This window comes from Talpa occidentalis, unplaced genomic scaffold (assembly GCF_014898055.3).
Source record: "Talpa occidentalis isolate TD23 unplaced genomic scaffold, MPIMG_talOcc4v2.1 talOcc4.12, whole genome shotgun sequence".
Taxonomy (NCBI): Eukaryota; Metazoa; Chordata; class Mammalia; order Eulipotyphla; family Talpidae; genus Talpa; species Talpa occidentalis.
Window position 1 is genome coordinate 69,873,205 of NW_023601212.1, and position 26,746 is coordinate 69,899,950.

Sequence of the window (26,746 nt, forward strand, 5' to 3'; positions counted from 1 at the left end):
CTGGCTTCACGGCTCCTGGCTTGCAACCAGCTCTCAGAGTGCCATTTGGGATTCCTGATCGGCGAATTGGGTAGGACGCATTTAAAACTGTCTCCCACTTTTCTCCCTGAGCTGTACATTTCCTCATTTCCCCTTCCCTTGTAAGTAAACCTTTTATTAACCTTTCACGTGTTCCTGCAGTAGAGCATTGATAAGTCCTTTTAAGTGCGTGGATGAGGACCCACAGTCAGGCAACCCGTTTTGTATCGGGGCTGCCCTGTAACAGTTCAACCAGCACCTTCCATTTGGGGCTCTCTCTGAGGTGAGATGTCTCCTCACAGGGACGACCTGTCCTATTTCTTGGAGGTAAAGAGGACCGCGGGATGCCACCTTCCCCTTTCACTCTCCCACTCAATTTCCTGAGGATCGGACCAGGGACGCTGGGACGCGGGCCTCCCTCCCCGACCCTCCATTTGAGATCCTAACAGGGACACTCACTATGGGATCAACACAATCGTGCATTCTAGCAGATACCCCCTTGGGGTGCCTCCTAAAGGCCCTTGGTCCTCTACATTTAAAGCTGGATGTGAGATCTAAGCACCTCATTTTTATTGCACCACGGCCTGGCCCAAATATGAATTGGACAATGGCTCTAGGTGGCTGAAAATGGGCTCTTTTGGCCCCAAAATTCTAAACGACTTAGACAACTTTTGCCGTAGGCAGAAAAAGTGGCTGGAAATTCCCTTAGGGCCAGGCTATCTTTCTCTTATGCTCCGCCCCTTCCCTCCCTCCTGAAAACCTGCCATATTTTCAAAGTCTTGAGACTCCTCTCACTCTTCGCCCTCTCCAAACCCCTCTTCTGCGTTCTCTAATCCTCTAAAAAAAAGCGTCTTGGCTCTTTCACTACCTACACCCAAAAATTTCGTTATCTTACCCAAGTCTATGACCTTACAAGTCGTGCTTTACGTGTTATATTCTCTTCCACCCTGACCTGTAATAAAAGGAACGTGTTTTTCGGTCTGCTCAAGACCATGCAGATCAGATCCACTTAACTAACACAACCATGCCCTCAGGCCCTGAAGCAGTTCCCTGCCAGGTGCCTGGCTGGGAATTCCAGACTAACATTGATGCGGGTTGCCGGGGGCTGGGCTCACCTAGACCATTTTATTACCTGTCCCCTAGCTGGTCTCCAATTCAGCAGTGCCTAAACCTATAAACTTTCATAAGCTCAGGAAGATTACCCAGTCTGCCTCAAAAAACCCTGCTGCCTTCCTTAGCCACCTGACAGAGGTGCTCCAGCACTATACCAGGCTTGACCCTGACTCGCCTGGAGGCACCACAGTAGCCATTTTATATCTCAGTCAGCCCCAGACATTAGAAAACAGCTTAAGAAGGCTGAGGATGGTCCTCAAATCCCTATCCGGGATCTGCTGAACATGGCCTTTACAGTATTTAACCGGGAGGAACAGGACAGGGCAAAGAGGGAACTCCGTAGTCACCAGAAGGCTGAGCTTCAAGCTCAGGCCCTAGTAGCTGCCTTGAGACTGCCAGGCCCTGCTCCTCCAACGACCACAGCACCTGCCGCCCGACAGAGGACAACAATGGGCCCCAACCAACTGCTGCTGGGAGCCTGCTTCAAGTGTGGCCTGGAGGGCCACTGGTCCAAACATTGCCCCAACCCCCACCCTCTGCCAGAACCATCTGGGGTCACTGAAAAAGTGACTGTCCCACCACGCCTGGCTGTGGTGGGCCTGGCCTTGGTGGGCCAGTCCTTCCAGTCCCTGCAACCCTGCCACCGGCGGTCTTGGACTGAAGAGGCCCGGACTCAACGACTCCGATAACCTTCGAGGAGCCCAGGGTAACAGTCAAGGTAGCAGGTAAGTCCATCTCCTTTCTGGTTGACACGGGGGCTGCCTTCTCTGTCCTCCCCTCCTATTCCAGTCAAGTTTATCCTTCTCAGGCCTCGGTTACTGGTGTTGACGGCTTTCCTTCTCAACCCAAGACAACCAGTCTGCTCTTTCCTAGTCATGCCTTCTTGCCCCACACCACTCCTGGGTCGTGACCTCCTAACCAAACTCGAGGCTACTCTCCCATGGTTCTAAGACCCTAGTGTTGCTCTCACCCTTCACATCCAAAATCTCCTAACCCTTCTCAGGACTACCCTCTGTCTCCTTCCACTGTCGACCCCATGGTCTGGCATACCTCTACCCCAGTTGTGGCCACTCACCACCCCCTACAGAGTGGTCATGGGCAACCCAGGTCACCCAGACCAATTTCTATATACAGCCTCCTGGCTTACTATAGTCCTTTCCCAGCCACCTTGGTTAGAAGTTGCAGTACAACCTCTTTCTGTTTTACAACCTCAGCTGCAACCTTTTAAATCAAAATGAGTCTTTTCATCCACTGATGATAAAGAACAGCCACAACCATATGCCTGGGCACCCTGAAGGCCCCCCTTGTATCCTCCTCTACCGGCCTCCCAGGAATCCCACTTGAGTGAGCCCCATCTACTTACTCCATCTAAATCTGAGTCTCAACTGTCTCCTGCTAGTCCTGACTCTCTGGAGCCACCAGTTCTTATGTCCCAGGTGGTAAAACGTGTAAGTTGCAAGGAACAAATAGAGAGGCTCTCTAGCTCCCCTTTAAAAAGACTCGGGGACCAGTATATTAGAATCCAAACAACCAGCCCTACTCCACCATGGACCTGCTCAGCTGAAAAATCCACACATCTTCCTACTCCAGCAAGCCTTAGGTTATGATCAATCTCAGTCCCGCAGTGAGCACGCCTAGAATCCAGTGTCACCTGGAAACCTTTTCAGCTTGGGATTCTTACACAGTGTCAGCCCAGCTGGGATTTCCCCTTTCAAAAATCCTTACAGACAGCCATCCACCCCTCATCCTCCCACAATTCAAAACCCTACAGGGTGACCTTAGCCAAATTGAAAACATTAATATTGCCCAACAGATGCAGGCTTTGGACACCATTCTCTGCCAGTTAAATCACTGGGAACAGGAACAAAAAGCTACAATAAATATCTATCTTAAATTTGTGTTTTTTCATCATTGTTTAGATGGTGTTAAATTCCCTTATAAAACTAAGGTTTTGTAAATGCAAGTAAGGGGAGATATGTGTGTTGAAAAAAAAATGTATTAAAGATAAATATTCTAAAGCTCCTTAAAATAATTTAAAGTAGAATGGGTAAAATGAAATGATATTAGAAAGGAAGAAAGCAAAAGAAAGCGTTAAAGGTCTGAGAGAGATTTTGGTGAGAAATCGTGTGTACTCAGGTGTCTCCCCCTCCTCCAACACATTCATGGACTTGTTCATGGACTTGCTCATCTGACCAGCAAAACCCCCTCTGACCAACTCTTTGTCAGCTGAAGCTGGGGCCAGGATTACCAGACTTGGACCAGCACTCCCTTACTACCATGGATCCTGTCCCTAGTAGGCCCGGTGATAATGATCATGCTTTTCTTTGTTTCTACACCCTGTTTTCTCTGCTTTATCCAGGCAAAGAACTCTGAGATGAGCCTTAGCTATCCCAGACCCGGAAAAGCCATTCCTGTTATTGACAGATGAGCAACATGGTCCCTGTGGACAAACAGTATGTATGCGAGCACTTGAGCCCAACTCGGGTACGCATCACTGCGCCCCTAGTCCAGGTTCCACTCGGCCTACTCTCTTCTGACTCTCCCTCCTCTGTTCCTAATCCCATCTCTCTCTTTTTTTTTAAGAGGCCTGTATTTTTATTTATTTGTTTGTTTGTTTGTTTGTTTGTTTATGTGTGTGTGTGTTTTTATTTATACATGCACTGGGCACAGTCAGAAGCGCGGGAGGGAGGGTGAGAGAATTCACCAGAGCCAGAGCTGGGAGCAGAGCAGGCAGAAGGACCAAAGTACACTGCTGAGTTGAGCAGCGGGCGGCAGGAGAGGTCTGCGCGCCATGTGGGACCCTCCTCCGGTGGCCGGGGAGCAGCCGGGATCGAACAGGCGCTGCAGAGGCCACGGGCAGCTTTGCAACTTTGCAACCCAGCACTCAACCTCTGCGCCACCCACCGGGGAGGCCCCTAATCCCATCTCTTAAAGCCACTTCCCGTTCTTCTGTCTATGCCTGGCAATTCCAGATCAGCGCAGCCTCGGGCAAGGTATTACCACTCATAGGGCCTCTGATCCTAAACTCCTTATTTTTGCTTTTTGCCCCATGCCAGATTCCCCAACTCTCAGTCCCCCCTATGGAACTCCAATAGATACCTCCTTAGAAAAACGTCTGGGTCTTTAGCATCATTACAAAGACAGCTCACCTCCCTGGCACAGGCCACGCTCCAAAACCGGCGGGCTCTGGACTTGTTAACGTCTAATAAGTGTGGTACCTGCCTGTTTCTCAGGGAAGAATGTTGTTACTATATCAATGAATCTGTTCCAGATTTTCAGCTTCTCCAATGTTTACCTTGACTGTAGTCTTTTCTGCCAAGTGGCAATGGGTAGCACATTTGCCTCTCAATGATTATGAAGAATACCCTCTGCATAGCTACTTTTCCACTTGAGAGTGCTGACTTAGTTAAAATAAGGCAGGTGCCTTCCATCAGTTCTCAGACAGCACCCAGACAGGTCAAAACAGACAAATATAATTCTTACAGAATAATGGCAGCCTTCTGGAATTGAGGACTATGATCTTAGCAGTGTGCAACCAAGCCAGGGAAGGGGAAAGCAAATAAAATGCTGCAAAGCTCTCCTCTCAATTTTAAATTGCTTCTTTCTTGATTTGGTTGCTTTTAACCTTTGACTACTTTATACAATTTTGTCAAAGTTGATTCAGGAAGTGTTTGTTATTCTTTATACTATTATCTTATTTATTTATTTATTTATTGGTGTTTCTATTGAGGGATAGGCCATTATAACTACTAACACTGTGTCTTTTTTTTTAAAGATTATTTATTTATACAAGAACTGGGGTACAGGCCAGAGGTGTGGGGGTGTGTGAGAGGATTTACCAGAGACAGAATGGGGAGCAGAACAGGCAGGCAGACCAAAAACACTGCCGAGGGGAGCAGCAGGTGAGACAGCAGAGGTCTGTCGTGCCACATGGGTATCTCCCTGGCCGGCCGGGAATTGAACCAGCACTGTTGAGGCTACAGACAGCTTCACAGCTCTGCACTCAACCTGCTATGGCACTAGGAGGCCCCTATCGTGTCTTTTTGACTGATGTCACACATCCTAGACTTTTGGTCAATAATTTCATCAAAGTAGTCATTATTCCCCTGATATCCCTCACTCCTTTTCACTGGTAGAATTCACAATGAGGAGGTTGTGGATGAACTTGACAGTAGGAGTTTCAATAGAGTCGGGAGAGGCCTTGGAAAGCGTTGATTTGAGAAATAAGGGAACCGAAACATTGACCATGGTGTCATTTCAGTAAGACTTGCTTTTTTTTTTTTTTTTTCATTTTCTGTAGGGTTTTTTTTTTAATTTTTTTATTTTTATATTCCCCAAACAATTGCAACTCCTTTATTTTGACCCCAATCCCTCCCTCCCCGCCCCCCTCCCCTCATAAAGTGTCTCTGGTTCATAGTTGTTTGTTGATTATGATTTTCACTTTCTTATAGATATTCATTTTCCTGGTCCCTTATTTAAGTTTTCTAGATTCCTGCTATGAGTGAGACCATCCGATATTCTTCTTTTTCTTTCTGGCTTATTTCGCTGAGCATGATCCCTTCCAGCGCCATCCATGCACCTGCACCCCTATGTTTATAGCAGCACTGTTTACAATAGCTAAGCTTTGGAATCAACCCAAATGCCCAAAAATAGATGACTGGATCAAGAAGATGTGGTACATAGACACCATGGAATATTACTCAGCATTCAAAAAAGATAAACACTTGCAATTTGCAGCAACTTGGAAGACTTGCTTTTAATGGGAGCAAAGAAAGAAGAGAGTGTTTAGCAGAAGATGTGAAACATTTAGAATTAAGTTACAAAGTATATTTGTGTGTTCCTCCACTCATCAGGGAGAAACTGGTGAAGCAGGATGGAAGGAGGAAAAAGGAGAGAATCCGAAGAATAAGGGGAAGAACCACTTTTAACTTAGAGCTGCCATATTACTCCTCCTGGTAAACAAATATTTTTTCTTTCTCTGTTCTGCTTAATTTCCATAATTATTTGTCTTTCAGTGCACACAGAATAATTCTTTTTCCTACATAGAGAATTCCATTTGTTTTTCATCTCTGTCTCTAATTCCAGATTGCAGGAATTTTTAAGAAGCATGCACTTTTTTAAACATCAATTTTATTTTATTTTTTTAAGATTTATTTTTTATGCATACAAGAACTAGGGTATAGGCCAGAGGTACGGGGGCGGGGGGGGGGGATGTGAGAGGATTTACCAGAAACAGAGTGGGGAGAAGAACAGGCAGACTGACTGAAATACACTGCTGAGGGGAGCAGCAGGAGAGACAGGAGAGGTCTGCCATGCCATGTGTGTTAGCTCCATGCTGCAGTAGCTGGGGATTCCTTCATAGTGCTGATGCTTAACCCCTTGTGCCACTAGGGAGGACCCTAACATCAATTTTATTATTTTAAGTTATTTTTCTTATCTTTACTCCCATCATTTTTGAAAAAAGTAGGAGAGGTAAAGAGAAAAAGAAAGAAGAAAACAGGAAGAAAAAGAATTCTGTTCAAAACCTGAATGTGTCCTAATGAACTGAAGATCTGAATTAGGTGATAATAATTGACTCTGAGCAATAGCTTAAAAAATATATGCATCCTATGGTACATATGCAGAATGGAATATTACTCAGCAATCAAAAACGATAAACTCATGCTATTTACAGCAACATGTATGGAGCTGGAAGGGATCATGCTCAGCGAAATAAGCCAGAAAGAAAAAGAAAAATAGCGGATGGTCTCACTCATAGCAGGAATTTAGAAAACCTAAATAAGAGACCAGGAAAAAGACTAATTATAATCAAGTGAAAATCAAAATCAACAGGCAGGGCCTCCCCGGTGGCACAGCGGTTGAGCGCTGGGTTGCGAAGCTGCCCGCAGCCTCTGCAGCGCCGGTTCGATCCCCGGCTGCTCACCGGCCACCGGAGGAGGGTCCCACATGGCGCACAGACCTCTCCTGCCGCCCGCTGCTCCCCTCAGCAGTGTACTTCGGTCCTTCTGCCTGCTCTGCTCCCCGCTCTGGCTCTGGTGAATTCTCTCACCCTCCCATGCTTCTGACTGTACCCCATGCTTGTATAAATAAATAAATAAATCTTTAAAAAAAAAAAATCAACAGGCAACGATAAACCAGAGACACACCATGGGGAGCGGGGAGGGTAGGATCAAAACAAGGGGGGCTGGGAATTTAACGGGGACTATAACCAAGATGAAAATGAATACATTATTCAAAAATGAAAAATGATGTAAAAAATATATAAAATTAAAAACATTAAAAAAACATGCATTCTGCTGAGAAAGAAGAAGATGGAAGAAAGGGAATACAAAGTCAGGTTTTCAACAGCAAGTGGCAATTTCATGTTCTTCTTTCTTGTTTCTCTGTGCACACATGACAGAGGTATGTTTTTGCACATGCAGTAATTATATATTTAAGGAAATCAAGCTTGCTAAAAATGTGAGAGGGATATAGTTAAATCCTGTGAAATCAAATAATTTATCCAGGAAATTCCATTTTCCTTCATTTTCTCCATTGCTCTCCTTATCACACTATGTTGAAATTACCCGTTTCATTGTTGAGCTCCCCACAACAACATGGGCTCAGGAAAAGAGCAAGATAGTTACTTTCCTGCTCTTTATATTGCCAGTTCCCTAAATAGCACCTGACACCTAGTAGGCAGTCAGTAAATACTTGTTGAATAAATAATACTAGGCATTAATGTTATATAATAGGGAAAAAACGAGCATCGTAAAGTATAGATCAACTTTTCCTAAGTCAGTTAACTCATACTTCCTTTTTGTAAAAAATTTTTATTGAAATAGCTTTGGCTTATAACATTATATAGTTTCAGCATTTTGCTGGGTAAAGGGGGTTAATTTTCTCTTGGATGATGAAAATTAGACGTTTTTTCAGACTTCCTACTGAATCTGTCTATAAATGGAGCACAAAAACACAAGTGAAACCAACTCCCTGCTAGCAGAGTTCCTGCCATTCTTGCCCACGGAAGACCAGCCCTGGAGAAGATGGCTCAGCCCCTCCTATGGATCTTGCTCCTTTGCCTGCAAACCTGTGAGTTCTGACCCCTGCTAACTCCTTACTAGTATTCTATTTTTAGAAATTTCCCTTCAGAAAGATGCTGAAATGCACGTTTGATCTGTCTTAACAGACACACCCTAGGTCTCTAGAAGGATCCATCTGACTGGGGAGAAACATAATTATTTTTAGCTTTAGAGTTTATATTTCTAAATAAAATTTTGTCTCTGCCCAGCCTCCAAAGGTCTGCAATGAACTCTTCTGTTTAAGAGAGTTAACACTTGATTGAACTTCCCAGAGACCCCCAAGAAAGAACAGATCATCCAAAACCTTGAATAACTTTAATGCAAATTCTTTGGGGGGTGGGTTAAAATGTGTTACCTCTTACATTTGAAGAGATATGAACCTATACCTCTGAATCACATGCAATGTTTAAACCAATGGGCCTCCCTAGTGGTGCAGCAGGTTGAGCACGGCGCTGTGAAGCTGTCTGCTGCCTCTGCAGCACTGGTTCGATTCCTGGCCAGCCAAGGAGAAATCCATATGGCATAGCAGACCTCTCCTGTCTCGTCCACTGCCCCCCTCAGCAGTGTATTTCAGTCCTTCTATCTGTTCTGCTCCCTGCTCTGTCTCTGGTGAATCCTCTTACCTTCCCACGCCTCTGGTCTGTATCCCAGTGCTTGTACAAATAAATAAATCTTTAAAACAATAAATAAATCAATGTTACCTTAATGAAAAAGAGATACAATAAAAAATTAGAAAAGAATAAAATAAAATGTATTACCTATTTTTGACAGACATGCACTTCCCAGTTATATTTCATTGCTCTACCAGATTAGCGTGAGGCATGATCATAATTATCACTTTGAAAACTTAATCTTTGTATGTTCCCTTTCTTTGCAAAGCAAATTCTGAGCTATTCTCTGCTTATATCCTCAAAAATCTCTCTAAAATAAGTGGGGATGACTTTGCTATCCCTATATTACAAATAAGCTAAGTCTCAAAAAAGAGATGGAGAACTTGAATGAAAAACTCTCTTTTCTTACTATGGCTTAATTATGAAGGACAAAATGACCACTGGCTGTTGTTAGCACAAAGAAAATTGTATCATTAATCTAGGTCTGAGGTATTTTTGTATATATTATCTCATTTCATCCAAACAACTGCCTTGTTAAAGTCAAAATTGACTATATTTCTTATTTAATAAATCTACCTATAGCATCTCTCACAAGTTCTGTAAAAGCACCAGCATATTCCTGGCATGATTTAGAATATAAAGAATCCAGTGGGTTAGGATTTCCTGAAAAGGTGGAATTGATATACCTTGGTCTCTTGCATTACCTTGACCATTTATAGCTGTGGTTCCTTTAATTCAAGCATCATGGAGATTACACCCACTAGACAAGCTATGGCTTTGGAGCTTGTGCTAGTCACCCTGATGTAGGAGGCAGAAAATGCAATTAGATAGTGAACAGTTGGATAGAACCTACACAGAAAATACAGGAATGTCCCCAATTTCCAGAGAAGGCTGGCCATCATGCATTTGATACTACTTAGTTTGCAAAGCCTTCTACAATTTTGATCTTGACATTCCTGTGATCCATACTAAAATCATTAAAATAAACAAGATGAATATTATTAATCCTGTTATTATTCTATTATTATTATTTTAGATTTATTTTTTATTTATACAAAAACTGGGGTACAGGCCAGAGGCCCAGGAGGGTGAGAGAATTCACCAGAGACAGAGCAGGAAGCAGAAGAGGCAGATGGAACTGGGAGCAGTGCGGAGATAGGAGAGGTCTGCCGCACCATGTGGGTAGCTCCTTGGCCAGCTGAGAATCGAACCCGCGCTGCAGAGGCTGCAACAGCTCCCCAAGCACTGCACTCAATCTGCTGTGCTCAACCCACTGCGCTACCGAGTGGCCCCTATTATTTTTTTTTACACATTTTTTTAAATTTTTTTAAAAGATTTATTTATACAAGCACTGGGTACTGTCAGAAGTGCGGGAGGGTGAGAGAATTCACCAGAGTCAGATGGGAAAGCAGAGCAGGCAGAATGATGAAGTACACTGCTGAGGGGAGCAGCGGGCAGCAAGAGAGGTCTACGCGCCATGTGGGACCCTCCTCCGGTGGCCGGGGAGCAGCCGGGGATCGAACTTGCGGTGCAGAGGCTGTGGGCAGCTTGGCAACCCAGCGCTCAACTGCTGCACCACCAGGGAGGCCCCCTATTTTTTTTTAAGTATAGATTAAGATTCAAGTCAAATACTTCATCTAAAATTTTACAACCTGAACTTGGTACTGTTAGAAATTGAACTCATCTTCTAATCCAATGACTGGCCCATGCTCTCTTTCTGGCCCATGCTCTCTCTGACTTCCCAATCAGTACATATTGAAACCCTTGATGCTCTACAGAGGACTGACACATGCTGAAATAAAAGATAGTTCTGAGATACATGCGCCTCATCTACTAAAATTGAAATCAAGCTTGTCAAATCCAACCGGTCATGAATTATCATCCATTTGTTTTGTGATTTTGGGGAAATTGTATAAACATGCTTTTTTTAAATTTTAAAATGGGGAACTACTAGTCCAATATGATTATTTTGAGAATCAAAATTACAAGCTATGTTTAGCACTTGTTGCAGTACCTCCATATACTAAGTGCTGCACAAGTATTAGGTAAGGCTTTTTCTGTTTTCAGATTTGCTTTAACATCATTTTAGGAAGTGTGAAGGCCAAAGCCAGAGGTTCTGGGCAACATGCCTCTGTTTGGGGGTGATCCACAGAAAATGAGTGGGAGAAAATGGTGGGAGTTTTTGCTTAGGTGTGGGCTCTTGGGGTTCTAGAAAGGATGCCAAGGAAGGGTGAGATATCCATTGTCAGGGACCGTTGAATTGAGCTGGGGTTTCTTTTTGTAGAAGTGAAAAACAGAAGTGCTTCCACATACAATTTGCCTTTGCTGAGTTATCTATTTGCCTTTAACGGACTAATCCACAAATATTTCTTTGATGTAGAAATACACCCTAAGTTCCTCCTGCTGTTTTTCTGGCAACAATGGTTCCTTAAATTTAGCCTTAGGCTTAGGAATCAACACTGATCTTATGTACTTCCCTGGAATTCAGAGTATTGAGTCAGTGGAGAAGTAGTGAAGAAAGGAAGTTAGAAATTTCCCATTTTTTCTTGACATTATGGAAATAAGTCTGAGTGTGCAAACTCATGACTCTTCCGGGTTGGAGCAGTTTTCTCTAAGAACCAAGACTCACAGCCTTAAGCTCTAACCTCAACTGTCTTATCATGACTTGTGACATTGTGCCTCTCTCTGGCTATCACCCCAAGGATCCTCTGCCATCCACTGACTGGGGTAGAAGACGGAAGAGCCTACCACATATGCTCTGTACCCATCCCCCTCCACATGTTCTTTGCCACACTTTTTTAATTTTTCCTTTTCTCTACATATTTCTTGCTTAGTTTCTTCAACTCCTCCCCTGCAATCTTCTCCTCTCCCATCAATAATAGTAATACTAACCATCGATGGGGCAATCACCGTAAGCCTGGTATTGTTCCAAGTAGTCTACCCTTATTGTTTTGTTTAATCCTCACCCTCTGGTGGGACTATTATTAATATCCCAATTTTTTTAATGAAAACATCGACACACAGAACATTAGAATTAATTTAGCTAAAAACTAAAGGAAGTAGGATTTGAACACAAATGTCTTTGGACTTAACCACTGGCCATTTCTGCCTTCACCGACTTTAATACCGAAGTATTGTCCCTTTGCTGGTCATTCGTTTCCATTTGGTGATTTTTCATTGAAAAGTCGTGATTTATTCCCATCAAAGTCAGGATAGTTCAGTCATAGGCTGGACCTATCTCACAACTACCTGCAGAGGAGGGTGGGGGCTAGTGGGCAGGTCTTCACCAACATCAGAAATTAAGGTAGGGGCACTGGGCAGAAGATTCAAAAAATGACTTTATATAGATATCATTCAGGTTCCATTCACATATTTGATTTGAGCTAACTTAAATTAACTTCTACAAAGAAGGGTCCAATATAGACAGGACTTTGAAGCCCTGTTGAAGAGAAAACACCTTTGTGAGATATTCTAGCAGTTGATACATAAAAGTCCAACAGGTGAGTAGACCCAAATGGGTATCTGTCCATGGTTAAATAGGGCCCAACGATGAGCCTGCAAGTTAGAAGACTTCATGCCGGGAGAAGAGTATGTGCAAGAGCCAATTTGTCATTGACCCAACATCCTCGCATGGAGGGGCCTGAAGATAAAGACATTCTGTGTTCTAGAAAGAGACTTGAACAGGCTGCTGCTGCATTCACAAAGGGGTCAAAAGCAGATGCCCAGTCATAGAATGAAGAATAAATTGTGAATGGGGAACATGGGATATTGGTACATAAATGCAAAAATCCAGTTTCCCTGGGTCGTTACATGCAAAAGAATGAAGGCTTGACTACTACCTCATACCATGCACAAAAACCAACTCAAAATGGACTAAAGAACTAGACATAAGACCTGAAACCATAAAATATATAGAAGGAAATATAGGCGAAACATTGCATGACATGCACCTCAAAGACATCTTTACAGATGCATCACCCAAAGCAGTGATAGTGAAGGCAAGGATAAAGAGCTGGGACTACATCAAATTAAAGAGCTTCTACACGGCAAAAGAGACAATAACCAAAACAAAGAGAAACTCCACCGAGAAACTTTTTGCACCCAACACTAATGATAAAGGACTGATGGCAAAAATTTACAAAGAGCTGATGAGACTCAACAAAAACAAGGAAAATAATCCAGTCAAAAAATGGGCAGAAGAGCTAAAAAGAAACTTCTCCACAGAGGAAATACCAATGGCCAGCAGGCATATGAAAAAATGTTCAACATCACTTGCAATCAGGGAAATGCAAATCAAAACTACAATGAGATACCATCTCACACCAGTGAGAATGGCACATATTAAAAAAAAAAAACTAGATTGGGGTCAAAATCAGGGGGTTGCAATTGTATGGGGAATATAAAAATTAAAAAAAAAACAACTAGCAACAACAAATGTTGGCGAGGATGTGGAGAGAAAGGAACTCTCCTGCACTGCTGATGGGAGTGCAAACTGGTCCAACCACTGTGGAGAGCTGTGTGGAGATTCCTCAACCTACTAAATATAGAGCTTCCATATGATCCAGCAATTCCACTCCTAGGTATTTACCCAAAAGACACAGAAACATTAATTCCAAAGAGCACCTGCACTCCTATGTTTATAGCAGCACTATCTACAATAGCTAAGCTTTGGAAACAGCCCAAATGCCCAAAAATAGATGACTGGATCAAGAAGATGTGGTCCATATACACCATGGAATATTACTCAGCAATCAAAAAAGATAAACACATGCAATTTGCAGCAACATGGATGGCGCTGGAAGTGATCATGCTCAGCGAAATAAGCCAGAAATAAAAAGAAAAATACTGGATGGTCTCACTCATAGCAGGAATTTAGAAAATTCCTAAATAAGGGACCAGGAAAAAGAATAACTATAAGAAAAAAAAAATCAAAATCAACAAACAACTATGAACCAGAGACACATTGGGGGGGGTGGGGAAAGGAGGGTTTGGGGTTAAAAAGAGGGGGTTGGAATTGTATGGGGAATATAAAAATAAAAAAAAATCCTGTTTCCAAATAAAGATTATGAATCTGCACATCTTGATGACACAGGACACCAGTAGGAAGAAGCCGAGACCTGCCTCAGGAGTGCCATCTACCCCAAAAGCTCTTCTTATCAAAATGGTGACTGACAAAATAGCCAAGTACCTCCTCAGCAGGAACCCAAGGTCAATGCTGGTAATCAGTCTACCAAAGTATCTTCTGAATCAACCCTTTCTTGTCTTAAAACTCAGGAGGAAAAATCTGCAAGTTTGGAAGCACCTAGGTTCATCTGTGTAGAAACTAGAAAGAAGTATGGGATATCAGTTGGAGGACTGATATTACTGGAGTTCTTTGTGTTCCTTATTTCCATCTTTATGCTCAATAATTAATAATAAATATATAAATGCTAAAAGTGTGCAATTACAGAGGACTAGAGATATAATAATGCATGGCCACTATCCTATATTCATTTTCGAATTTGTGTGTATACTTGATAGTGCATCTTTTTTTTAAAGAAAAAGATTCAAGTTAACTCAAATCTCATAAAGATGATAAAAATCAATTAATAGAGAAAATAGTAACTATTCTCTGGGGCTGGTAGTTTCCTTTTCTTAAAAATCCTGTGACCAGGACTTTCTATCCTCAAGGAGAATGACGCAAGATTTCTCAATGCTTGACTGTCTGCTGCTTCTTTCCTGGCAGAAAACACTAATAAAATGTTTGAGTCCCTTTAGCATCTAGAAAAATAAGTATTGAGGTTGATTGATAGGAAGATTTAAAAAAAAAAGTCTGAAGTGTTTAAAGAAAGAATAAACTCCACCAAGTGGAGTGCCACCTAAAATTATCCCTCATGGCTTTACTTGAACTAACCCTTAATAATGACTCATACATTGTCCAGTGTGACCATGGTGTCAACAGGCCCTCACAGATGGACTAGGGAAGCCTTAAAGTGTATGTACCAATTATTAAGATTACGATGATTATGGGTATCATCCTCCTCATTTTCATTATCAACTTCAGAAATAACTAACATTTAGATTGCCGTGATGATTCACAGAGTATTTCATACTATTCGCTGATCACTAATTAGACTGGGCAAATTTTATAGTTATTATTTCCATTCTGTGGATGAAGAAACTGACTCATAAAGGGTCTATGGCTTTATTAAGTGCCCAACTTATAGGTAGGAATAACACTAGCAGCACAAGTAGGTGCAGGGTTTCCCCACTATCTTCTACCCCAGCACCCACATCTTTAGTCCCCTATCTTTCCCCTACATGCAGTGGCTTTGGGATTACAAAACCACAGCTATGTGTAATGGCTTTTCTCTCACACCACATTTGGTGTGTTTGAAGGTAGCAAAATTCTCATCTTAGGACTGTTCACATTCCATGCCTTTTCTCAGCATGCACAGGATTCTCAGGAATAACACCAACAGCACAAATTGCTGCAGGACTTCCCCAGCTCCCCATATCTGCCACCCCAGCATCGCTTCCTGAATGACTTTACAGAAGATAAGACAACTACACATCATATCCTCATACCATCCTGTGACTGTACACTGTTCTAATACTAAGATCTCAGCCTTAGCGGAATTCCTACACATTTCCTGGGTTTGATAACAGAACCTACCAGAACCATGAGTCTATGGCACCCACATCCTGTCCTTTCTTTTTCACACCTAACCTGAATCTGATGAGTAGAATGGCATTTAGGCGCTCGGACCTGACTTCAAAAAGCCTTCACAGACATGGGAGGTCTGAGACCAAGAGCAAGTATACAATTTGGGGAGCCCAGCACAACATGAAAATGTGGAGGCCCTTGTTCAAATATCACTAAGAATGTCCAGGTGCAGGGCCATATTAAATGAAGCTCATTGTCTTTCTGGGCTGGAGGCTTGTATGACCACACAGATCACACATACATGTTTGTTAGTCTGGGATTTGGGTCCTTCCACCAGACCTCATCAGCTTATTTACAGAGAATTAATGTTCAAAGAAATAAATATTGGCAAATTATACCTCCTGCCACCAAAGGCAGCCTTAGTCTCTTCTTCTGTTCCCCTTCTGTTTCCTTCACCTAACACTCACCCCCGGTCTTATTTTTCATTTGTATATGCATCTGTCTTACTCTGGGCTGTGAGCTCTCAGGACAACACCTGCTTCTGAGTCCCTAACCCAGCCCCTGGCACGCAGCTCTTAATGACAGTAGATAAGGGTCCTTGTTCTTCCCTCCCCCCCCCCAAGGGCCCTGTACCGTCTCCTTCTGAACTTGCACCCCAACTAGGTCATAAGAACTTGCCTGGAATATTCTTCCTAAGGAAAGACTTGGTTGATCTGAAAAGGAAAGAAAGATATTAGCAGCTCCCAGCCCCATTCAGGAGTTACTGTGCTGGGAGGCAGGGGCAGCCATGTGTTTGAGAAATCCCTTGGTTTTGTGACACTTCAAAATGACTGGTGTTCTCAAGGATCCTTCTCCTTCCCTCTTTATGCCAAACCCTGGGTAAACTTTAGGAGCAGCCTGAGCCCACCTATGTGGAATACTGTATCTTGCTCTTGGGTGCTTACATGCAGCTAGTATTCATCAGATGACCCAATTATTGTTAATGGCTGGTGCCCTTCCAGATTGGTTAAACGTTTTAATTAGTAATTAAATATTTTTAATATCACCCTTGCTGGCCCAAAACTATTCCTCAAAATAGAGCTCAGAGAGAATAACAGGTAACAAAAGAAAAGGAAAAGGAAGAGGAGAAAAAGCACCTTATAATTATGTTGTCTTTACAAGGCGATGGAAAAGCAAAGAAAGAGAAGAACATAAACCCTTCATTTCCCCCATGTCATATTTTTTTTAAGATTTATTTTTTTTTTTAATACAAGAACTGGTGTACTTGCCAGAGTCATGGGAGAATGAGAGGATTCACCAGAGACAGAGCGGGGAACAGAACAGGCAGACTGACAAAACACACTGCTGAGGGGAGCAGCTGGCGAGACAGGAAGAGGTTGCTGCGCCATGTGGGATTCTTGCCGGCCGGCCGGGATCCAACCGGCTCTGCAGAGGCCTCAAAAAGCTTCACAGTGCGTTGCTCAACCACCTGCTCCACTAGGGAGGTCCAGAAACTTAGTTTTTAAATGAGAATCTTCGGGCCTCCCTGGTGGCACAATGTGTTAAGTCTCAGCACTATGAAGCTATTGGCAGTCACTGAAACATGATTTCGATCCCTGGCTAGGGAAGTAACCCACATGGCACAGCAGACCTCTCCTGTCTCGCCCGCTGCTCCCCTCAGCAGTGTATTTCAGTCAGTCTGCCAGTTCTGCTCCCCACTCTGTCTCTGATGAATTCGTACCCCCATACCTGTGGCCTACACCCTACACATAAATGAATAATTTTTTTTTAAAAAATGAGAATTTTTTAGGAACTACATTGTCATCATAACATATTAGACATACCTTGAGTAGAATGCCCCCTTCCAAAGTCGATGCCCAAGAAAAGAAGCATTCTCAGGAAAGTGGATGAGATGGGAGGACAAGGGACTCTAACAGGCACAGTGGTTTTTCTATTTGTGTTCTCAGGGCCAGAAACAGCTGGAAGTAACACAGATGTCTGCACCGTGAACGGGATCCTGGGGGAGTCAGTTACTTTCCCCTTGAATATCCCAGAATCACAGCAAGTTGGAAGCATTGTTTGGCAGTTCAAAACATCAATTGCTTTTGTACAACCAGGAGACTCAGGGACAGTACCCAAAGTCATTGTGACTCACAACAGTTATAATGACCGAATAAATGTCTCAGGTCAGAACTACAACCTGGAGATGAGAAATCTTGGGATGGAAGATGCAGGCATCTACTCGGCCGACATAACTTTGAAGACCTCAAGCACTACCGAAACCAAGCGTTACAACCTTCAAATCTACCGTGAGTTGTGGGTAAATTGAAGGTTTTGCTTTGCAATTTTGCTATTTTTCTGATAATTGGATTCCCTAAATCTTTTTATACTTAAACTTAGTTAATTTTATCAACACTTATAAAAAGAGGGTGTGGCTTTATATGTTTTTACCCAGGGAATTTTCCATCATGGTTGTCCCCTGGGCGTTGCTTTTCTTTTCTATAAAACATGTACAATCACAGCACTCACTTCCTACAGTTCTTGTGAGGCCCCGTGTATGTAAAGCCCTTTTGTAAAAGATCCTTTTATTTTGAAATAATTATAGATGCAAAAGAAAGTGTAAAGAAATGTTTGGGGAGGTGCTGCGTACCCTTCAGTCAGCCTCTCCTAATAGTAACATCTCACCTTACTACAGTACAGCATCAAAACCAAAAATCAACATTGGGTCCACCTACAGAGTGTAGTTAGATGTCACCACTTACACATGTACTCGCATGTGTGAGCATGGAGTAACTCTGTTCAAAATAATCACACATGTAGCTTCACGTGAGCACTACCACGATCACACTTAAGAATAACATTGCCACAAGATTCTTTGATCCCTTCAGAGTCACTTATTACCCCTTCTCCATCCCTAATTCCTGGAAGAAAATCCTTTCTTAATGTGTAAGCTTATGTCTGTTCACAAATGTTATCCATCGAGAATCATGCAGTATACAAGCTTCTGAGACGGACTTTTATCAGTTTCTGTGGTACAGCTATTCTCGTCCTGGTTGCTTTTTTTTTTTTTAAGATTTATTTATTTTTATACAAGAGCTGGGGTATAGGCCAGAGGTGCAAGAGGGTGAGAGGATTCACCAGAGACAGAGTGGGGAGCAGAACAGGCAGATGACAGAAACACAAGGCTGAGGGGAGCAGTGGACAAGACAGCAGAGGTCTGCGATGCCATGTGGGAATCTCCCTGGCAGGCCGGGAATCAAACCTGCGCTGCAGAGGCTGTGGACAGCTTCACAATGCGGTGCTCAACCCCCTTCGCCACCGGGGAGGCCCTCATCCTAGTTGCTTTAAAAACATACGGAGTTGGCCTAGGTATTTACCCAAAGGACACAGAAACATCAATTCCAAGAGCACCTGCACCCGTATGTTTATAGCAGCACTATTTACAATAGCTGTTTTGGAAACAACCCAAATGCCCAAAAATAGATGACTGGATCAAGAAGATGTGGTACCTATACATCATGGAATATTACTCAGCAATCAAAAAAGATAAACTCATGCAATTTGCAGCAACATGGATGGAGCTGGAAGGGATCATGCTCAGCAAAATAAGCCAGAAAGAAAAAGAAAAATACCAGATGGTCTCACTCATAGCAGGAATTTAGAAAACCTAAATAAGGGACCAGGGAAAAGAATAACTATAAGAAAGAAAAAAATCAAAATCAACAAACAACTATGAACCATAGACACACTATGGAGGGTGGGGAGAGGGGAAAGGAGGGGTTGGGGTCAAATTAAGGGGGTTGCAATTGTATGGGGAATATAAAAATAAAATTTAAAAAAAAAAGAAAGAAACACACAAAAAAAAGACATATGGAATTGGGAATATTTCATACATCATTACAAAGGACATACACAATAGGTGAAATAAATTTGAGAGCCTAGATAACAGCAAAATGTCCAAAAAGGAAATAAAAAGTGGTGAGTTTTGAGTATTTATTAGCTTTGTTTTTAATATAATTTAATTGTAAGTCTTTATAATTCAATATTTCGTGACAGCTCTGTTTAACCACCATCTTGACAAGTTTTTGAAATGTAACAGTTGATGGTCCAACCACTATGGAGAGCTGTGTGGAGATTCTTGACCTACTAAACATAGAGCTTCCATATGATCCAGCAATTCCACTACAAGGTATTTGCCCAAAGGACACAGAAACATCAATTCCAAAGAGCACCTGCACCCCTATGTTTATAGCAGCACTGTTTACAATAGCTAAGATTGGGAAACAACCCAAATGCCCAAAAATAGATGACTGGATCAAGAAGATGTGGTACATATACACCATGGAATATTACTCAGCATTCAAAAAAGACAAACATGCAATTTGCAGCAACATGGATGGTACTGGAAGGGATCATGCTCAGCAAAATAAGCCAGAAAGAAAAAGAAAAATACCAGATGGTCTCACTCATAGCAGGATACTATAAGAAAGTGAAATTCAAAATCAACAAACAACTATGAACCAGAGACACTTTATGGAGGGTGGGGGGCGGGGAGGGGAGGGATTGGGATCAAAATAAGAGGGTTGCAATTGTATGGGGAATATAAAAATAAAATTTATTTTAAAAATAATAAAAATAAATAAATAATACCAAAAAATAATAATAATAAAATAAAATAAAATAAGAACAGTCACAAAAAAAGAAAGAAGAAAGAAATGTAACGGTTGACTCTCAAAGCTGGTGTAACCAGCCCCAGTTGACTTCTTGCTCATGTTTTCCCTTCCAGGTCGGCTTGGGAAGCCAAAAATTACTCCGAGTTTAATGACCTCTGTGAACAGCACCTGTAATGTCACACTGACATGCTTTGTGGAGGAAGAAGACAAAAATGTAACATATAGTTGGAGTTCCCTGGGGAGAGAGGGGAACATCATCCGAATTTTCCAGAGCCACGAAGACCCAGAGCATACTTACACCTGCACAGCCTGGAACCCTGTCAGCAACAGCTCTGAGTCTATCTCTGCCCAGCAGCTCTGCTCAGGTAAGCAGCTCAGTCTTGTCCTCCCGGAGCCCTCAGCAGTCACTCAGAAGAGCTGCAAGGTCTGAGTCTGGGCTTCATTCTCAGGGGTATACACCTCCCTTGCAGTAGGCTGGTCCTAGGGTGTCTCCTCCAAGGTGCCCTGAAAGTGTCCAGAGTCTTCTGAGAGTTGCCAGCCCCCTCTGATTAGTTTTCTAATAGCAAGAAGTGCTCTCCTGGAGCTTTGGTGCACCCTGAAGGTCACCTAATTTTGATTGTGTCCCTGAAGGTACCAAGCCTGCCCAGCCCCATGGGCCTGTTTCCTGAGGTCCTAGTCTCACTGTAACTTCTCTTTCCAGACACTGGGCTGAACCACCAGAGACGCCACATTGGGCTGCTGAGTACAGTGGCTGTACTTTTCCTGTTTATGCTCATCATATTGCCAGTAATTCTGCTTCTTCTGCGCAAAAGAGGTCAAGGTAGGATTTTGCCAGAGGGTAAAATGTGGAAAAGCATCTTTCTACTCCCTGGAACCAAAGTTATTTCTCCCCAGTGATGTGGAAAAGTCCTTTGTTCTAGAGAATCAACCTTCTTGCACTCCCCTCCTGCCACCTCACCAGTTTCAGAATGAGGTCCCCAAGGACAGTGTGACATTGCCTTGAATGGTCTTCAGAGCTGTTCTGGGATCCCCAGAGTCTGGTGGGCCCAGAACATGGGTTCAAGTTTAGCGCTGACATTAACAAGATGTGCTTCATTAGACCAGTATCTCTGGCTCAGTGTTCTCATGTGTGAAGTGAGGTTTGGACTAGAGGGTCTCCAGGGGTCTCCGGGGTCACTTCAGTACCACTGAGTTTTTTTTGTTTTTTGAATCATGCATCATACTTATTTGTTTTTAAAGAAAACTGACACCTCCTGAGTAACTTTTGACCATGATCTTTGGGGAGTCATTGAGGGACAGGTACTCATTTGTATTCCATGGTTGTCATAAGATCACTCTGGAACCTTTTGTATGTGCCATTCTCAAACAGGAAACCTGATCTTTGGCCCCAAGGAGATCATTACACCCTCAAAATCCCTATTACTCTTACCCCCATGTTCACCTCAAATTTACCTTTCCTACCAATCACCTCACAACTCCTGGCACACTAAGGTAGTAAGGTACCCACTGGAGGAATCCAACACAGATATAACTGGAGAGTAACCACCTAATTGAAAACCTGAGACTCTCCTGTAAAAAGATAAGTAGCTGTGCTAAAGACCCTAAGAAAGACCCCATGTGGGAGAGCTATTCTGAGTGCCCACATGGGGAGGGGGAGAATCCCTTCAACCTAAAGTGGATTCATGTAGAAGAGAATTCCTACAGAGTTCTAAGGAGGTCTAAGCTGGGTGCCTTCCAGACCATAGCAACTCCTCTAGGAGATGGGACTAGGTAATCTGGTAGGCCTCATTACTTCATCTTAAAGAGAGATCATTCATAAAATCCTCTACCATTCACATTCCGTGGTTTTATCTTTATTTGTGACACAGATGCTGAATCAAAAACAATATACACAGAAGTTTCAAGGACAACCAGGCCAGCAGAATCCAGGCTATACGATGAAATCCTCCAGACCAATGTGAGCCACGCTCCTCATGATCTGCCCACCCAGATTCGGAGTGAGCAGTAGCCTAGACCAGGGCCATGGCCAAAGATCTAGAGGGTCCAACTAGAAATGCCACTTCTGGGAAATAGTGCCATGAGTCCTTCTAGGAGGACAGAAAGTAGCCAACTCTTTCCCTGGTAGCCTTTGGTGCCCACTGCCGGAGGCCCTGAGTTTCCACACTGGGCTGAACTCTTAGGTGAGTCAGGACTAGGAAAGGAGTGCTCCCTACAGGGCCAAGCTAAGGGAGTCCCCAAGGAGGGCTCTGATGTGGCCTCACCCACACCTGCATGACGCGTGCTGAGGGTTCCTAGTGGCAGGATCACCTCCCTCAGACTCAGTCACTCTGTCTCCATCCTTTCCTGTCACCTGCCTTGTCACCTGCCCTGTTCAACTCCATCCTGGGCCAGGTGTCTACATTGCATCCCCTCCTCTATACCTGCACTAGCCTGCTCCCTAAGGACTGATTCAGCCTGGTCTTAGAGCACTATATTTAGATGGACAGCACAGCTGGACTCACAGGGCATGGGAAGCAAAGCTCAGTCTGAACCATGTAAACCCTCCTTGTGTCTCCAGAGGTTTCTGTTCAGTTGTTGCCCACTGTCCCACCCCCACTCTGCCTGACCCCCATCCTCTCCAAAGTAGAGCTGAGGCCCCAAGAGGCAGCCACCTGGGGAAAGTGACAGGTAGAGCAGAATCAAGAGGGGTTCTTAATATTTTCCAGAGCTCCCTCACGAATTGGTCGACGGGTGTTTTATAGGTGTCCCTGCCCAAGGAGGAAGCAGTGAACTCAGTGTATTCCACAGTGCAACCCTTGGAAAAGGTAAACACTCCTGACTTTTCACCTGTTGTCCTGTGTGCTCCCTCCCTGTCTGCCCAAGCCGGGGCAGCAGGCGCTCTGGGCTCTTCCTTCCCGTCTCAGGACTGAGTGCTGAGAGCTGCGGTCTCTAGTCCGTCACATACACACACAGACCCCTGCCCCAGCTCCATGCCAGGCACGGGCCGTGACGCTAATCCCACCCTTAAATGCCGGTGCCCCCAGCCTCTGAACTCTGTGGAAACTCCAGCTTCTAATACCGCACTGTTGGTCATGGTGTGAAAATTAGAAAACAGGTGCTGGCTCCGGGCAGGCACGGGCCCACAGCAGGAACAGACTGGCAAGCAGATGGAAAGCTGAACCCCAGCTGCCGGGAGCTCCGTCAGCGGATCATCATGGGAAGCAGCCTGCACAGGCTCTTGCAGTGGTGTCCCGATGGCCCCTGCCTGGAATAAGCACGGAGGGAAAGTCAGTCTGGCCCAGGGAGGGGACTTCCCTTCTAAGGAGTGGATGATTGTGGCGGCACAGGGCCTCCCAGCCTTCTTCACACCAAGCACATGTAGAAAGCAGGATTCTTATGGCACAGTGGGGTCAATGCTCGAGATTACTCATGGCTGAAGTTTCTTGTGACCAAAGATGTGACTCTTCCCACAACCCCATATGCCAAGAAGACCAAAGTTCATGTGCCTGTAAACATCATAGCACTCCCCTGAGGAGGCTCTGCCCACACTCACTATGTGTGAGAAGCTTGGTACAGGGCCTGTACCAGTCCACACAGCACCCCGGAGCCTCCCCAAGTGCGTGCCGTGGACTCTACTTGCCTTCTGTCGTGGAAACTTCTGTGGGATTCCACCAGCCGAGAGGCATGGGGCAGTGCTGGGGGAGCCTTCGGGCTAGGGCTGTCTGCCATGCAGACACTCACCAGGGAGGGTTAGAAAAGGTCCCTTTGCTGGGGACCACACTGTTGGGCATTTTCTTCAGGCTTCCAAAGCCTCGTGGGATTTTCCCTCTGGTCAAGCTCGTCTTCTGTAGCACTCTGTAGTGATTAATTGATGGGTCCACTTGATGGGGCCCAGATATTTGATTAAACATTATTCAGAGTCCGTGAGGGTGTTATCACTGAATTTGAATTGATGGACTGAACAGAGGAGACACACACACACCAGTGTGGGTGGGCATCGCCATTCCCATTGCAAGCTTAAATGGAACAAAGAGGTAGGGGGAGGGGGAGCTCTCTGCCTCACTGCCTTCTAGCTGGGATGTTGGTCTTCTCCTCTCTTTGAGATTGGACTTGACTGGAACTTACACCATCACCTCTCCTGGTTCTCAGGCTTCTGACTTAGATGGGAACTATTACCATCGCCTCTCTGGGGTCTCTAGTTAACAGACAGCAGATCTGGGACATCTTGGCTTGCATAACATCATCATCGTCGTCATCAACATTATTATTATTTTCTCCTTTTGGTTCTGTTTCTCTGCAGAGCCAGACTAATATATACTCCAAGCAGCCTCAGCAAGAAGAAACCATACCTGCTGCTTCTACCTCTAAAAGGAATTGATGAGCTATTTTTCTGGTACTTGAAAGGACTTGACTGTTACCCAAATATCAAAACAAGAGAACTTGAAGGAAGCAGAGTTATTCTACAGGGGGACACTCAGGAGATGAAGGTGCAGGTGATGAAATTGGGGGCATGACAGTTCCAGAGGCTCAGCCCAGAGGGCATCGGGTTTAGCTGAGGTTTGTACCCTCCCCCAACCAGCTGCAGTGCTGAGAAACCCCCATCAAGTAAGCAGAACATTGGCGGGAACATCTGAGAAATTGTTCCTGAGTATGTAGCAAATACAATCAGCCAAATTCTACATCCCATGAATAATCCCAGGCTGGAGAACAGAAATGGACTACATGTAGACATGATGAAGGCACGAGTCCCAATGAGTGAATCATTGTCATTGTGTTGGGGGCTGCAAGGGCCCAAAGGGTAAGGCAACCTTCCTCTGCCCTGGTGAAGTGAGGATGCAGCTCCAACACTGCCACTGCAGTTAAATTCTGAACTCCAGAGTATCATTCACCAGCACTGTCAGAAAAAACCTTTGGAGGAGACAGAGCTAAAGCCGAGCCTTTAAGAGTGGGTGGGATTTGGCGTAGAAAGACGAGGGCTTCCAGGTGATGAATGCATGGAAAAAGCAGAGGCCTGGATCTGTATGGTGATTTGGACACAGCCCCCCACCCCACCCCACTCCACCCTCCACCCCCACCACTCACCCCAGGCACCTCATGCATGTCCATGGTCCTTTGTCTCTGCAGGTCCACACCTTGGCTGGAATGTGCCCCACCCCATCCACTTACACAACTTTGGTGCCTAGCTCAGGTGTCACTGCTCTAGGAAACCATCCTTGGAATCACTAGTTAAATTAATAAGCTCTTTTTTTCCTCTTTAGGCACAGGGAGACTTCTCCATGAGGTGCTGAGCCATCTAGGGGAGGCACAATATGGTCAACACATAGCTGCTCCTCTTACCTTCTCATACGGAGTATGTTGGTCTCTTTAATGCAGGTGGATGCTTCAGCCTCACTCCCATGTTCTAGGATGATTCTCTCAGTGGTATCTTGTTCCTGAATAGTTGTTCAGGAATAACTCAACCTCTGTCTCCATCCTGGTAACATCACTCTCCAATATTTTTTTATAAATCACATTATCACAGGGACTGAAAGCTTTTTTAGAAATAGTAAATGTTGGTGATTGTACAACTTTGTGAATATAATTAATTCCACTAAATATATAATTAATATAATTAAATTCCACTTGCACAGCAAAAACATAAATTTTAGGGTATGTAGTAACCACAATATGTAATTTAGGTTTTTTTACCACAAGTTTTAAAATTCCCCCTAAATGAAAATGTATATAGATAGCAAAATTTCCAATCATATTATATACTTAGGATTTTTGTACCTGCTCAGAAAAAAAAGTAAATAAACTAATAATTTTTGAAAGTTGGTGCTGCTGGTGTGGGAAATGATCTTTATTAGACCTCTGAGAGGAAGAGGAAGTCTCAGAAAGAATTGCTTTCAGTTATGTGATAGATGACAAGGCAGTGGAGTGTCTGGCACATCTCCGCTGCTGTGAGCATGAACTGGCTGTTCCAGTTTTTCACACTGATCTTCTGCCTTGGTCCAGGTAAATGTCAAAGTGACTCATGTAGTCACCGAGTGACTCTCTGACTTTAGTGCAGCTTGCCTTAACCTAAAACATTTTATATAGGTATCTATCTGTCTCTCTGCCGAGGTGCTGTGTGGGGTTCATGGTGGTGCCTGAGAAGATGCCTCCTTTACTTAACGTTGAAGATGGTTTACCTTGGCATGGTTCCAAGTCAGTAACTTCAAGTGTGTCCTCAGTTAAGGGAATTATATGCTGGGGCCTGGGAAATGACACTATTTGGGGTTTATGCCCAGGCTGTTGTGGTATGAGGAGTACAAAGTTTAGGAAAATAAGTCTTCCTTCAAATCATTCCTCTCTTGCTGTGTAACTGCAGGTAGGTTGTTGTTTCTCCCTGAGTTTCATTATGCTAATTTAAAAATTTATAGTACAGTAGAGTCAAAATTGACGGTTCCGAACAAAACACTAGATACAGATTTCTTAGCTTTTGCTGACTGTGAAATAAGTTCTCCACCCGCCACTTCCATTGATGTGAATCAGAGCTAATTTTATCCACTGTGCTTTGAATACTGGAGAGAACAATATGAGCTGGTCCTGCCTGATGTGCATTATGTGGAAAATGTGAAAGTTCATGTCTTGTTTGGAAAATTACAAGGGATCCATTGGGGCCTAAGTATAGGATTGTGGGGC

The 26,746-nt window shown here is 43.8% G+C and overlaps 1 protein-coding gene across 5 annotated transcripts; it reads left to right on the forward strand.

Annotated features, from left to right (window-relative positions):
• Positions 1 to 25,854, forward strand: LOC119241394 (SLAM family member 5-like). Of its 5 annotated transcripts, XM_037506662.2 has the most exons (11): positions 1 to 70; positions 3,491 to 3,584; positions 5,985 to 6,086; positions 8,047 to 8,202; positions 17,396 to 17,737; positions 20,215 to 20,466; positions 20,802 to 20,921; positions 21,970 to 22,058; positions 22,843 to 22,905; positions 24,381 to 24,473; positions 25,339 to 25,374. In XM_037506662.2, the coding sequence occupies exons 4-10, from the start codon at positions 8,157 to 8,159 to the stop codon at positions 24,456 to 24,458; spliced, it is 990 nt and encodes a 329-aa protein (XP_037362559.1). In that variant the 5' UTR covers positions 1 to 70; positions 3,491 to 3,584; positions 5,985 to 6,086; positions 8,047 to 8,156; the 3' UTR covers positions 24,459 to 24,473; positions 25,339 to 25,374. The 5 variants fall into 5 exon arrangements, with proteins under 5 accessions (XP_037362559.1, XP_037362560.1, XP_037362558.1 ...); XM_037506663.2 differs by lacking the exon at positions 24,381 to 24,473 and having other exon boundaries at positions 25,339 to 25,854; XM_037506661.2 differs by lacking the exon at positions 25,339 to 25,374 and having other exon boundaries at positions 24,381 to 25,136.
• The last annotated feature ends 892 nt before the right edge of the window (positions 25,855 to 26,746 follow it).

What these genes read in the sequence shown, in the direction of transcription:
- LOC119241394 (XM_037506660.2), top strand. Translation starts at nt 8,157, where the DNA reads ATGGCTCAGCCCCTCCTATGGATCTTGCTCCTTTGCCTGCAAACCT. An exon ending in TTACAACCTTCAAATCTACC is followed by an intron (nt 17,738 to 20,214) that starts GTGAGTTGTGGG and finishes TTTCCCTTCCAG; the next exon opens with GTCGGCTTGGGAAGCCAAAA. An exon ending in TGCCCAGCAGCTCTGCTCAG is followed by an intron (nt 20,467 to 20,801) that starts GTAAGCAGCTCA and finishes TTCTCTTTCCAG; the next exon opens with ACACTGGGCTGAACCACCAG.